Source organism: Somniosus microcephalus, chromosome 14, assembly GCF_052327205.1.
Source record: "Somniosus microcephalus isolate GS21.2 chromosome 14, FLI_Smic_1.0, whole genome shotgun sequence".
NCBI classification, from domain to species: Eukaryota; Metazoa; Chordata; class Chondrichthyes; order Squaliformes; family Somniosidae; genus Somniosus; species Somniosus microcephalus.
In genome coordinates this window covers 101,366,445-101,380,067 of record NC_141000.1, presented here as the reverse complement: position 1 = coordinate 101,380,067, position 13,623 = coordinate 101,366,445, and the positions used below count along the sequence as shown (strand labels likewise).

Genomic DNA, 13,623 nt, shown 5'->3' with positions numbered 1-13,623 from the left:
GGGTGGCAACATACCATCCTGGAATCATGCCTGCATCCACAGAAGCGCCTATCTGTTCCCCTAACTAATGTATCCCCTATCACTATTGCTCTTCCACTCTTCTTCCTCTCTCCACCCCCCCCCCCCCCCCCCCCCCCGTGCAGCTGAGCCACCCATGGTCTTGGCTCTGGCTGCTCTCCCCAGACGACCCATCACCCCCACCAGTTTCCAGAACTGTGAAGCGATTAGCGAGCGAGATGCACTTTGGGGATTCCTGCCCTACCTGCCGGGTCCTCCTTCTCTGTCTGGTGGTCACCCATTCCCTGCACATTCTGCTGCTGCTGGGTGACCACTTCTAGAAATGTGCTTTCCAAGTATTTTTCACCTTTGCGGATGCACTGTAGTGCCTCCAGCTGCCGCTCAAGCTTTGAAACCCAGAGTTCGAGTTGCTGCAGTTGCCGACACTTCCTGCACACGTTGTCATCCAGGCCGCAAGACGCGTCTACGATGTCCCACATGGCACAGGATGTGCAAATCACAGGACTGAGCTGCCCTGCCATGCCTCTATTTAATAGACTATGGAAGTAATTTAGCAGAAATAAACTTGAAACTTAACAAGAAACACTCAACAGCTACCCACCAATCAGCACTTCCCTCTATTAGAGAGACTATGAACTACTTAGCAGAAATATACTCAAAACAGAACAAAAAGTTAGTCCATTCTTAAACTCCACTTTATTGTTGGGATGTTGCAACTGGCCTCGATATCCCCAGGCTAGGGAGGCAAAAATTTAACCAGTCTTCCTGCTTCCGATTGCTGTCCAGTGAGCTTGAAAGTACTCACGAGTGGACATTGGCTTGCCTGAGGTGCCCTCTATGATGGAACCAGCATACTGATCCTTACCATCTAGGCTCCTACGTAAAGAATGACTGCTTGGGCAAACTACCAGAGGGCTGCCGGCACCTGTGGAAGTGCATCTCAGCATGAGGTACCACCTTGAGGAAGAGAAATTTGGTCAGTTGGGGCAGGGGGAATAAGTTACATTATATCAATTACATAGAATTACACAGAATTTTACAGTACAGAAACAGGCCATTCAGCCCAATAGGTCTGTGCGAGTGTTTATGCTCAGCATGAGCCTCCTCCCACCTGACTTCATCTCACCCTCTCACCCTGTCAACATATCCTTCGATTCCTTTCTCCCTCAAGTGCTTAACAAACTTCCCCTTCAATGCATTTATGCTATTCGTCTCGGCTATTCCACGTGGTAGCGAGTTCCACAGTCTAACCACTCTCTAAAGAAATTTCTCCTGAATTCTTTATTGGATTTATTAGTGACTATCTTATATTGATGACCCCTAGGCTTGGACTCCCCCACAAGTGAAAACATCTTCTCGACCAAAACCCTTCATAATTTATGGCTTTGTTAACCTGTGTTGCTACTTTTAATGATTTGTGAATCTGTACCCCTAGATCACTTTGTTCCTCTACCCCATTTACTCTCGTTTTCCAAGGAGGAGGTGGCCTCCTTATTCCTCCTACCAAAATGCACCATCACACTTCTCTATATTAAAATGTATTTGTACTTTGTAGCATTTGTTGTGCATGTTTAAAATTTGTATATAACATGCAGCAGTAACCTTAAATAGGGATCATTTTGGCATATGGTGTAAATATTCAACATTGATACAAAGAAGGAAACTTGTGACTAGTGTTAGAGCAGTGGCTGTCCAGCAACTGTCCAGTGGTTAATGACTTCCTATTTATTGCTTTTCTCTTTCTGATACTGTCTCTTTCTCACAAGCAGGAACAACCATCAGGGTGAAAGGTATTGAATTAATTTTCAATTTTCTATGTGGTTCTAATAACTTTTATTTTATTTCACTATATTTTTGATGTATGAACTGCAAAACCTCATACATCAGCAATTTTGCCAGTCTTTTGAAATGCACTTTTCCTCATTTTGCAAAATACTTACCACAGCCTTTTAAATTTTATTTTATTCATATATATGTTAGATCTACTTAAAGCTTCTATTCAGTTTACACATAGCTGTAGAAAATATTCATTAAACATTTTTTCCAGGAAGAAGAAAAGTGGTATATTGCTACTCATGTTTTCATTGTGTTAAATTTGAAGCTTGGTTAAAATATTTCCCTGGTTAACAATTCCCACATAAACTTAGTGGTATCAATAAATCAGTTTTTTTTTTAATTAAATTACATCTGATAATACCCCCTTAACTCCTAAATTTTGCCATGCCTACAACTTTTGAGATCCTGAGGCATAAAGCTGCATTGCTTGCCAAATAATTTCTATTCCCAAAATGATCAAGATTATAGTACAATTTCTGTTTTGAACCTTGGGTTCATCCCAAGAGGTAAAATCTTCTGTGTTTGTCCTCTACTGACCAGTGTATTATTCTGGTTCTCCAATCAACAATGTTATGTTCTAATTGATAGTTGACGTGTGAGCAGCCTAGCAATAAATTTACCTCCTTACTCTGCATCCATTTCAACAACACAAAGTAAACTTACGTGCGTACCCATTAAGGTTTTTTTAATTAAATTGTATATTGGTCCCACTTGATTGCTTTCAAACTGTACCAAATTTGTCTGGAACTCCTATCCACTAATATCTTAATACATGAAAAGTTGGGATATTAGTTCAGCAATTTTATTCTCTATCAGAACTAACTAATAAGGACAAATCTGATGTCCACCTCAAACAGTACGTATTATTACAAAGAAATGAACATTTTGTAACTGAGTATCTTCTATACAACAGCTTTTCAATCACTACTGGAATAGTCATCCTGTTGTATTCCATATTTTGTTTTTGTTTCCCATAATGTGATATTACTATAAGCTTTCCTGAGAACCTTGAAATGCTTAGTAGACAGAATCTTTCTGTGCTTTGAAATCTGTCCTTTTTCCCTTCCACTTTTTGGACCAAGGTTTTGGACCCCTCTTAGGCTGACTGGATGTAGGTCTCCTGTGTATATGAAAGATTTCCAATCAGATTGAAACTGCATGATTCAGTTTACTCTCCAGGTGGTATTAGTGTACTGCACAATATGGTTCTTAATTTCAGCATTATTTGGGATCACTTAGAGAGAGAGAGAGAGAGAGAGAATAAACTAAAGAGGAAAGGTAGTGTCACCACTGTTTTTTCAAATGAGACTAAAGTTGACCAATAACATACTGGAACTTCACAAATATAAATTACCACAGATGAAGTAGGAAAATGTAGACTTCCACTTCTTTAACTTGATAACAAAAACTTGCATTTATATAGCGTCTTTAACATAGTAAAATGTCCCAAGGCGCTTCACAGAAACGTTATCAAATAAAATTTGACACCGAGCCACATAAGCTAATAGGACAGATGACCAAAAGCTTGATTAAAGTGGTAGGTTTTAAGCAGCGTCTTAAAGGAAGAGGTAGAGAGACTGAGTTTTAGGAGGAATTCCAGAGCTTAGAGCCTAGGTAGCTGAAGGCATGTCCGCCAATGGTGAAGAGATGAAAACTGGGGAGGCCCAAGAGGCCAGAATTGAAGGAACATCGTGATCTTGGAAGTTGTAGGGCTGGAGGAGGTTAGAGATAGGGAGGGGCGAGGCTATGGAAGGATTTGAAAACCAAGATGAGGCGTTGGCAGACCAGGAGCCAATGTAGGTCAGTGAGCACAGGGGTGATGGGTGAATGGGACTAGGTGCGAGTTCGAATACAGCCAGCAGAGTTTTGGGTGAGCTCAATTTTAGAGTGGAAGGCCAGCCAGGAGAGCAGTGGAATAGTTGAGTTTAGAGCTAACCAAGGCATTGATGGTTTCAGCAGCAGGTGAGCTGAGGCAGGGATGGAGACGGGTAAAGTAAAAGTAGGTGATGGAGAGGATATGTGGTCGGAAACTAGGCTCAGGGTTAAATAGGACGTCAAATTTGCGGACGGTCTGATTCAGCCTTAGACAGTGGCCAGGGAGAGGGATGGAGTTTGTGGTGGGACTGAAGATGATGGCTTTGGTCTTCCCAATATTTAATTGAAGGAAATTTCTGCTCATCCAATACTGGATGTCGAGCATACAGTTTGACAAATTTGAGCCAGTGTAGCGAGTAGAGCGAGATGGTGGTGAGGTAGAGGTGGGTGTCGTCGGCGTACACGTGGAACCTGATGTGTTTTTGGATGATGTCGCCGAGGGGCAGCATGTAGCTGAGAAATAGGAGGGTGCCAAGGATAGATGCGAGAGTGGGAAAAGAAGCCATTGCAGGTGATTCTCTGGCTATAACTGAATAGATAGGAATGGAACCAGATGAGGGCAGCCCCACCCATCTGGACAACGGAGGAGAGGCATTGGAGGCAGATGTTGTGATCAACTGTGTCAAAGGCTGCAGAAAGGTAGAGAAGGATGAGGAGGGATAGTTTACCACAGTCACATAGGATGTAATTTGTAACTTTGATAAGGGCAATTTCAGTGCTATGGCAGGGCCAGAAAGCTGAATGGAGGCATTCAAGCTTTGCAGGAAAGATCGGCACTGATTTTGGAGGCGACAACATATTTAAGTACTTTGGAGAGGAAAGGGAGGTTAGAGATGGGGCAGTAGTTTGCAAGGACAAAGATGCCAAGAGTGGTTTTCAGAGGAGAGGGGTGATGACGGTGGATTTGAAAGGGAGTGGGTCAGTACCTGAGGAAAGGGAACCGTTAACAATATTAGCTAACATGGGGTCCAGAAAGGGAAGTTAGGTGGTCAGCAGTTTGGTTAGAATAGGGTCAAGGGAACAGCAGGGTGGGTCTCATGGACAAGGTGAGCTCGAAGAGGACAGGAGGAGATGGGAGAGAAACTAGAAAAAGATGTTGGGGGAATCTTGGGGGAAGTTTGGCTTGGTGGGCTAGGGGAAGGGAGTGAAGCGGCAGAGGCTGTTGAATGGATGGTCTCAATCTTAGTGACAGAAGTCCATGGGCTCCTAGCACTTGTTGGAGGTGAGGGTGGAGAGAGATTTAAGAAGAGGGTTTATAGTGAAGAGGAGAAGCTGGGGGTTAATCTTTGCATTCCAGAATGATCCTGGAATAGTGAACAGTTTTAGCAGAGTAGATTGGGATCCAATAGTGCTTTATGTGCTGTAGCCAGATTTGACTATGAACGTTTATGGTGGACAACTGGTTTGGCCATTGTCTTTATCCCTTGGACTTAAGGGAGTGGAGATAGGGGCCGTACCAGGGGGAACGACCAGAGTGAGAGAATATAGTTTTAATGGGGACAAGGGCCTCAAAGGCGGAGGTGAGGGTGTGATTAAGCAGATCGGCAGCTGCAGAAATATCGTGGTGAATGGAGGGCCAAAAGCTAAAAAGTTGAGAATTTGAAAGTGCTGTTGTAAGTGATTTGGGGGGGAGAAAGAGTTCTTTCCAGGGGTAGACACAGAAGGAAGTGGGGTTGGAAGTGGGAAGGGGGACGTGAGTGGTAAGGGATACAAGGAAGTGATCAGAGATGTCCTTATGTGATTGACATGATGGGAAGTAGAGAAGTCACATGAGATGGCAAGGTCGCATGGGTTGCTGTGAATATAGGTAGGTGAGTTTGTATGGAGGGAGAGATTAAGGTTGGATAGGAGGGCTGTGAACGTAGAAGAGAGGGCATGATGAGTTGAGATGGAGGTTGAAATTACCAAGGATGAAAAATCACTCAGTGCAGAGACTGAGGGAGGAAAGCAGTTAAGATATCTCGGTGAGAAACTTGCCATGGTACTTGGGTGGGCGGTAGGGAACGAGGAGTTTAAAAGGAGAGTGAGAGTTGGAACAAAGTTGAAATGGTCAAAGGAGGAGAAGGTGCCAGAGGAGTAGGGGGACAGACCAAGGTGCGATTTGGAGATGAGCGCCACACCACCACCGTGGTGGTCTGGCAGGCAAGTGGTGGAAGGTATAGCTAGGCGGGTAGGCTTCATTAAGGGGGGGGGGGCGCTGGGGGGAGGAGGGGGGTGTCATCACCAACGTCCTGCGCAGCCCGGGACCAGCTTTTTCAATGTAACGTTTCGCGTATGCATGAAATTGAATGGGCTGCGCAGCTGCTTAAAGGGGCCGCACAGCCCCCCAAAAAAGGAAACATTGGTCATTACTCGTCAACCAAGTTTCTGTCAAGGCCACGATGCAATCATCCACAGTAAGCTCACGGATGGCAAGGGCCTTGTTCACTAGTGAACGGACATTCTGGATGGGGTGGGGTGTGATAGCTGATCCGCTGGCAGAGTCCACAGGCTCTGCTGGGCGGGGTGAATGGGACAGGAAGGAGGTTGGCAAGATTAGGCTCCAGCGGGCATGCTGGATGGGAACGTCGGAGAGAGAGTAGGATGGGGCAGTTGGCGTTTGCTGCTTGTAAGGTGGCAGTGACTCGTGTCTCGATGGGTCCTTTGGAAGATACCAAGAGAGGCACAGAGGGAAGCTGTGGGCTTATCCAAGAGGGAGTCGAGCTTGGGATGGCGGCAGGAGAGTAGGAAGGTCGAGGTGTGGTGAAGAATTGGGCTTGGAATTTGGGGGTGGGGGGGTGGAAATGAAAGGAGGCATGACGATAGGCGTATGGAGAAAGTAAGAAAACCGGGAAATAGAAGTGATGGACTCGGGTCCAGATAAGCACAAACGTGCATAAAATACCGACCAAAATGTTTTAAAATCCGCTTGTCAAATTGGAGTATAGTAGCAAGGAGTTTCTGATCTTGGCCATATTGCTGTGGGATGGTGCTATGTGGAGGCCATATTTCCACACTACAGGTAGTAAAGGAAAATCATGAATATTGCTGTTACATATGTAGTCATCGGCTGAAGCAAAGACAGAGGCCTGGGAATATATCACTCAGTAGTAATAATTTGGGAAAATTAAATGGCAAATTTATTATTTTAGTTTTCATTTCAATTAAGGTAACATTTTGAAGTAGTTCCAAAAATGATTTTTTTTCCCCTTGTGTAACATTTTATTTTTGTTTTTTTTAACAGCTAAAAGCCAATATTAACGGAATTAACAATGGAGGACCATCTAACATTGACCCTTTTGTTGACCTTTCACTTGACCGGCTTGCTGATCCTTGGACAAAGACCCAGTTATCAAGTGGAAACACTAGGTTGCAGCCAGCATATGCCTGTATATCTCCAACTTTGTGCCAGCAACAATCCATCCAGCCCATTGTATCAACACAAGCTAATTGCATGCCATTTGTACCTCCCATTCCTCCCCGAAGTAAATCACAGGAGAGCTTCCAAATCTCTCCTAGTCCTTTGAACTTTCTGGCCGATGGCAATGCCTCCAACACAAACCCTTTCACTGGAAAAACTGGTTACAATCCATTTAGGACTGATGCTCAGAACCCTGTTCAGAGGCCTGCTGTTGCGTCACAGCTGTCTTTGCAAACCAGCAGCAGTTATCCTGTCCTGTCCACTAACTCATTGACTGCTGGAGTTGGAATTGGCAAAATTGCCTTTTCATCAAATCCTTTTGTTGGCAACAATATCCTTCAAAGTAAACCTGCTACAAATGACAAAATACAAACCAGTGGGTGGGTGACCTTTGAGGATAATGATTTTAGTCTAAAAGAAGGAAATCTGTCAACAGGTGCAAAGCAAATTGACGCCCAGGACCCTTGGAATGAGAATGTTAGCAATTTGTCATTACAGAGCGCGCACAAATTATTTCCAGCTACAGATTTTGGGTTTGGTAGTGACTGGAATACAAGTAACACAGCAACTGATGCAACAGTACCTGTACCAGCTCAAAGAGCACCACCTCCTGTACCTTTCAGATCAAATGTCATCATCCCAATCCTGCCATTCAACTCCGAGGCACCTGCCTCTTTATCAAAACAAGACTTTACCGAAAGATGAGAGGTGTTCCAATAAGATGTGAAGGCTGATTTTTTTTTTAATGTTACTTGTAATTTGAATTCCTTGTCGGGGCTTTACATGTGCAATATGTTGTGTTTAAAATGTCAAACAAACACTTGGCATCTCTTGTACAAGAAGATCAGCATTGGTTTTAAAGTATCGGTAATGATTTTGTATGGTCAGCAAATTATTACAGTATTTTGTTAAGGGTGCAGATTCAAAATCTGCTATTTCCTGGATGTGATATCAACAAATCAATGGTTGCTTGGGAATTAACCTGGTACAAGATGCAGTTAAAATGACTAATGCAAGGAGAAGCGGTAATGCTATGGATTACATAACTGATGTTTTCATTAAAAATGTGAAGTTTCACTGGTTAAAGTAACACTGTTGTACTCTGAACCTATCCAAGAAATCTTGGTTCAAATCTGACTTGTTATAAATTGCATTATAACTAACCAACGTTAAACTATGTGACGGTCTAGTTGTTCTGAGGGTTTGCATAATTTTCACCCTTTGTAACACAGGTTGGTTCAGATTATCCAATTCTGTATTCTTATAATAAAACTGCCAGAACATTTTAATATATCTAATTAAAATCCAAGGTTGTTGCTAGGATATTGGTGAAACTGAACAGTGAACGTCACCATTCAGCATGTGAAGTACTTACTTTTTCTCTCTTATTTCTCCTTGTTCTTGCTTTTGTTTATCTTGACACACTCTGCTCCTTCCTCGGCAGGTTAGGAGTTGGTTTTGTACTAATGGACAGAGATATTACCCATGCTGCTCAGCGAGCGTGAAACTGCTCAGTTTCTTACTGTGATTATACAATTGTTTGACTATCACTAAGCTGCATTCATGGGCTCTTCTAGTAATGGAATCAAACTGACACTTGCCTCTGTGTAGTGGTTGTGGGCATACTGCACCCCTATTGAAGCGAATTGGGTTGTATTCATTGTTGTCAGGCCCAGTATGCCTATGGAATGCATCACAGTGCACTGTCCTTTGAGCACTGTGGCCTGAGTTCAACTGATGGGATGGAAGTCTGTTCACTCTGACTATAGGTCTTTGCAGAAGTAAATTTGGGCAGTGCCTACCTAGTTCCTAGAAGGCATGATACAACATCATCGGTATTAAATTAGCAGCTTCGCTGGGATGGCTGTTGGAGGAAGTGCAAATAACGGTGTGCTTTTCTAAATGGCACAATTTTGGGAGCAACATAGAGGGAGCACCTAAACTGCTGTATCTCACTTGGGGGGTGGGAGGGATTGATCCTGACATTGCATCTGTGAAATTTGATAATGGTCTATTCCTAAACATTAATGTCCCATGTCTTAATGAGCACAAAAACTCTCTTCCCTCCATTTTACACCTGCCCAGAAGGGATAAAATTAGAAAATTGCTGGTTAATAATTGAACCTTATTCATCAGCAGGTGGGTCTGTATTAAAGATAATAACACTAACTGCCAATCAATTACTATGATTAAAATCACATTACATTATTAGTCTTCACTTATGAGTCTACATTGGTGTCCTGGCCAATATTTATCCCTCAACTAACATAAGAAAAACATTATCTGGTTATTATCACATTGCTGTTTGCAAATTGGCTGCCACGTTTCCCACATTACAACAGTGACTCCACTTCAAAAGTACTTCATTGGCTGTAAAGCGCTTTGAGACGTCCGGCAGTCGTGAAAGGCGCTTTATAAATGCAAGTCTTTCTTTCTTTCCTTGCATTACCTTTGTACATCCCCTAGCATCAACCTTCATCCTCACCAAAAAGTTAATTACATCTCTTCCTAAAACTTAGGCTTTCATTAAAGAAAATGAAAGCTTACCCACTATTTTTTCCCTGGCCCACAAGCAAGAGGCTACAGTGTAAAACTGCCTCTAATTTGTCACTAGTTATGACAAATGACGTGTTCTATTCCCAGCACCAGCGTCCTTCATGTTGTCAAGCACACTTAGCCCCCCCCCCCCCCCCCCCAAAAATGTCCTATCTACAAATTAATTTTATTTTATATATATATATCATACATTTATAACCTATTCAAACCTACTGGTGATTTCAGCAGTTAGGTCAAAGTTTGATTTATGGAAAAATGTATTTCACAAAGTATGCAAGGTCATTGCAGTAGATGGTGAAACAAGGCTACTGAATAATGAGACCAGAATCTGTTACATCAGTAGAAATTGTAACTATTTCAAACTGTCCTCCAAATATTACCAAAGCCTGGACCATTGTCTGACATTTTAATTTTTTAATACAGTACTACATTCTTCTGTTGGTTTGACAGTGCAAATGTTCATTTGTAAGGTTTTTGCTGCAACTGTGTGTTAATGTATTGAACTGACTGTCACAGTGCACTTCTTTATGTTCAGATGCAGTCAATAAAAATGTTATTGTCATAAACCAAGCAATCTATTTAAATGTGGATCAGAAAACAGGCGGGTGATCCTTTTTGTCCATTTTAAAAACTGCCCTCCATATCATTGCCTTTTATTGAGCCAGCTAAATATTTCTGAACTGCATTAATGTATGAAAATGGAATGGCCCTTTCATCAGGTGAAATGTGGAATATATGACTAAAAATGCTGAAACAGTATTTAAAAAAAAAAAAAAAAAAATTCTTGCAGCCTTGCTGTAGATAGTGCATTGGCTAAATTCTCACTACTGATATCCAAAAGAGGCATTATAATGATGCTTGTTGCTGCTCTTTTGCCTGTGGTGCAATGGGAAATCGCTGTTTAAAAATTCCTTTCCTGTCACATTTCAACTAAATACACTTATACATGCAAATAGTGTCTAAGTGTATAACTCTTAATTCTAGTATCCAATTTTAAAACTTTCAATGTGCAAGTACAGTGTTGCTGGTGTGCAAACTCCCAGTTTGTAACTGTTGAGCTTTCCACTGACTTCTGTGGTTTATGAAAGGACTGCAACAAATATGTAATTTGCAACACCTTAAACAGTGTTTACAAAGTCCTATCTGCAATGTTTCAATGTGGTAACCTGGCTGTTTATAGTTTTTATAGGTCTCCTGATCTTTAAAGTGTCTATCAATGTGTATCTATAATCCTACAAATTAAGCTTGGTATATTATATTCAGCAGACAACTTGTCTTAATCTTTTCCTGAAGACTGCAGTATTGAGACTAATGTGTGCACAGTAAATTGTACAGATCCTGTGATGTCCGAGTTGTATTTTAATTCAATAAACATAGCTGTATCCTATAAATGTATTTTCGGAGTATGGTAGTTTTTTTTCTCTTTGCTAAGAACAGCAAAGCAAACGAGCTGAATCATGGTGTGGACGAGTGTGCCCAAAGAACAAGTTGAGAAACTGCAGGCACGTAGCCTGTGATATGCTGTCCATTGGAGAATCAGACAACACTGTCTAGGAGCACTGCTCCACACCAGAACCACCTCTGGACAGGAAGTCACAGAAGCAAGCCACTCGGTTGTAAAAACAATTTACGAAGAAAGCCCATCAACACTTTCTCCGGGAAACTAGGGAAGGGCAATAAACATGTTCACAGGCTGCAAACAAGTTTGAGATGTTCAGGTCCAATACTGTACTGGACTTGCTTGTCACCAACTGCTTAATCAAGGTACTTGTGACAGGCTTTGACAAAAAGATGTACCTACTGTCAGGTGGACTTATGCTCCAGGGTGCTCGAAGTTGGAACTTGGGTGCTTAATGACCAGTTAGTGTAAACTGGAATCCCCCTCCCTACAACAGTTTCCCTTTCTCACTACACATTCATGTCATAGCTTGCTCCTGGATGTGACACTTGGGGTGAAAAACCCTTCCACTGAATGCCTGGAGTTCTGAACCATATTGTTTGGATACATATCTTGCATGCACCAGCTTAACCTGTGTCGTAACTGTTATTAAAGAAAGATCAGGGCAAAATACATTTCACCGCTCTGCAGCAGTGTTCAGAAGGATTGTATCCCAGCAAAAGTTAACATCCAGCAGGACACGTAGGTGCTGATATGAATAAACAATTGGGATAGATGTCCTTGTACCTTCCAATCAGTACTGTTGCAATCCTTTTTTGATTCTTGAAAAACCACAATACTGCATTTGGTGACACCCACCACCCTATCATCCAGGTTAACCCTATCATCCAGGTTAACCCAATGATCAAGATTTTGAAAAGAGTGCACTCGATCCCCAGGTAAGTGATAATACATATTTTCTGCAAAAGGATTCTTTTATAATTCTCAGGATAGTGAAGACTGTCCCTTACTATATCATTGAACATGGAGACAGTGAATAGGATGGGTGATAGTGGACAAACTTGCCTCATTCTTTTGAATGAGATCGATTCAGTAAGTTTCCTATCTACCTTTACACAGAATTTGGAGCTGGCATATACATCGTAGATTCTGCCATGTACTCCCAAATCTTTCAACTTCTTCACAAGACCTGCATGAAAAGCTTTAAGATTGACAAAAATGTAGCTCTACAAATGTGCAATTGGGTTAAGGCTGTTGATTTCAGTGAGGCAACTGGTGGGAGTTGGGTCCTACTCGTTTGCACTCTGGATCCCTGCTTTACAAAGTAGAGGCTTCAGCAAATTTTAGGATTATCTATACAACAATAACCTAGTACAGGTAAACAGTCAATGTGACCTTAAAAGGGGAAAATCCTGCCTGTTAAACCCCTTGGATGTCTTTGAAGTGACAACCTAAGTGGATTGTGGCAAACCCTACAACATGGTGTACTTAAACTTCCAAAAGGCATTTGACAAAGTTCCACTTAAAATGCTACTAATTGAGCTCAAAGCTGCAGGGATTCAGGGCAAGTCTTGGGAATGGATAAGAAATTGATGGTTAGAAAACAGCAGGTAGTTTGTCGACCAATGACTTAAGATTCAGAAACTCAAATGCAAATTGTTCAATTTTGCAAGTGCCACCAAACTTGGAGGGGAAGTGGAATTGAAGGGTGCAGCTGGACAAAATATGTACCGGGTAGAATAAGGGCAGATGAAAATATGAGATATAAGATAACTGGGAAAAGTAAATCCAGAATATTACAGGACAAGGGAACACCGGTTCAAATGAGTATAATTTAAATTTATGACTTTTTTATTCATTCCTGGGATGTGGGCATCGCGGGCAAGGCCAGTATTTATTGGCCCTCCCTAATTGCTCTTGAGAAGGTGGTGGTGAGCCGCGGCCTTGAACCGCTGCAGTCCTTGTGGTGAAGGTACTCCCACAGTGCTGTCAGGGAGAGAGTTCTAGGATTTTGACCCTGTGACGATGAAGGAACGGGGATATATTTCCAAGTCAGGATGGTGTGTAACTTGTAGGTGGTGGTGTTCCCACGCGCCTGCTGCCCTTGTCCTTCTAGACTTGTGTTCTTGCTCAGGCCAACATCCCCAGCATCGAAACTCTGACCACGCTCAATCAGCTCTGATGGACGGGTCACATTGTCCGCATGCCCGATTCGAGACTCCCAAAACAAGCGCTCTATTCAGAGCTCCGGCACGGCAAGAGAGCCCCAGGTGGGCAGAGGAAACGCTTCAAGGACACCCTCAAAGCCTCCTTGAAAAAGTGTAACATCCCCACCGACACCTGGGAATCCCTGGCCCAAGACCGCACAAAGTGGAGGAGAAGCATCCGGGAAGGCGCTGAACACCTCAAGTCTCTTCGCCGGGAGCAAGCGCAAGGAGCGCACGTCAACCCAAGCACCCCACCCACCCGCCCCTTCAACCACCGTCTGCCCCACCTGTGACAGAGACTGTAGGTCCCGCATTGGACTCATCAGTCACCT

The 13,623-nt window shown here is 42.7% G+C and overlaps 1 protein-coding gene across 9 annotated transcripts in view; it reads left to right on the top strand.

Annotated features, from left to right (window-relative positions):
* The window catches only part of synj1 (synaptojanin 1), a 105,784-nt gene extending 94,704 nt beyond the window's left edge, over window positions 1-11,080 (top strand). For 7 of the 9 annotated variants that reach the window (XM_086007063.1, XM_086007061.1, XM_086007067.1 and 4 more), the window contains one exon: window positions 6,953-11,080. In XM_086007063.1, coding sequence (XP_085863189.1) covers window positions 6,953-7,834 — 882 coding nt within the window. In that variant the 3' untranslated portion in view covers window positions 7,835-11,080. Of the gene's footprint in view, window positions 1-1,784; window positions 1,809-6,952 lie in introns of all 9 variants that reach the window. The other 2 variants (XM_086007066.1, XM_086007065.1) reach the window with 2 other exon arrangements.
* The last annotated feature ends 2,543 nt before the right edge of the window (window positions 11,081-13,623 follow it).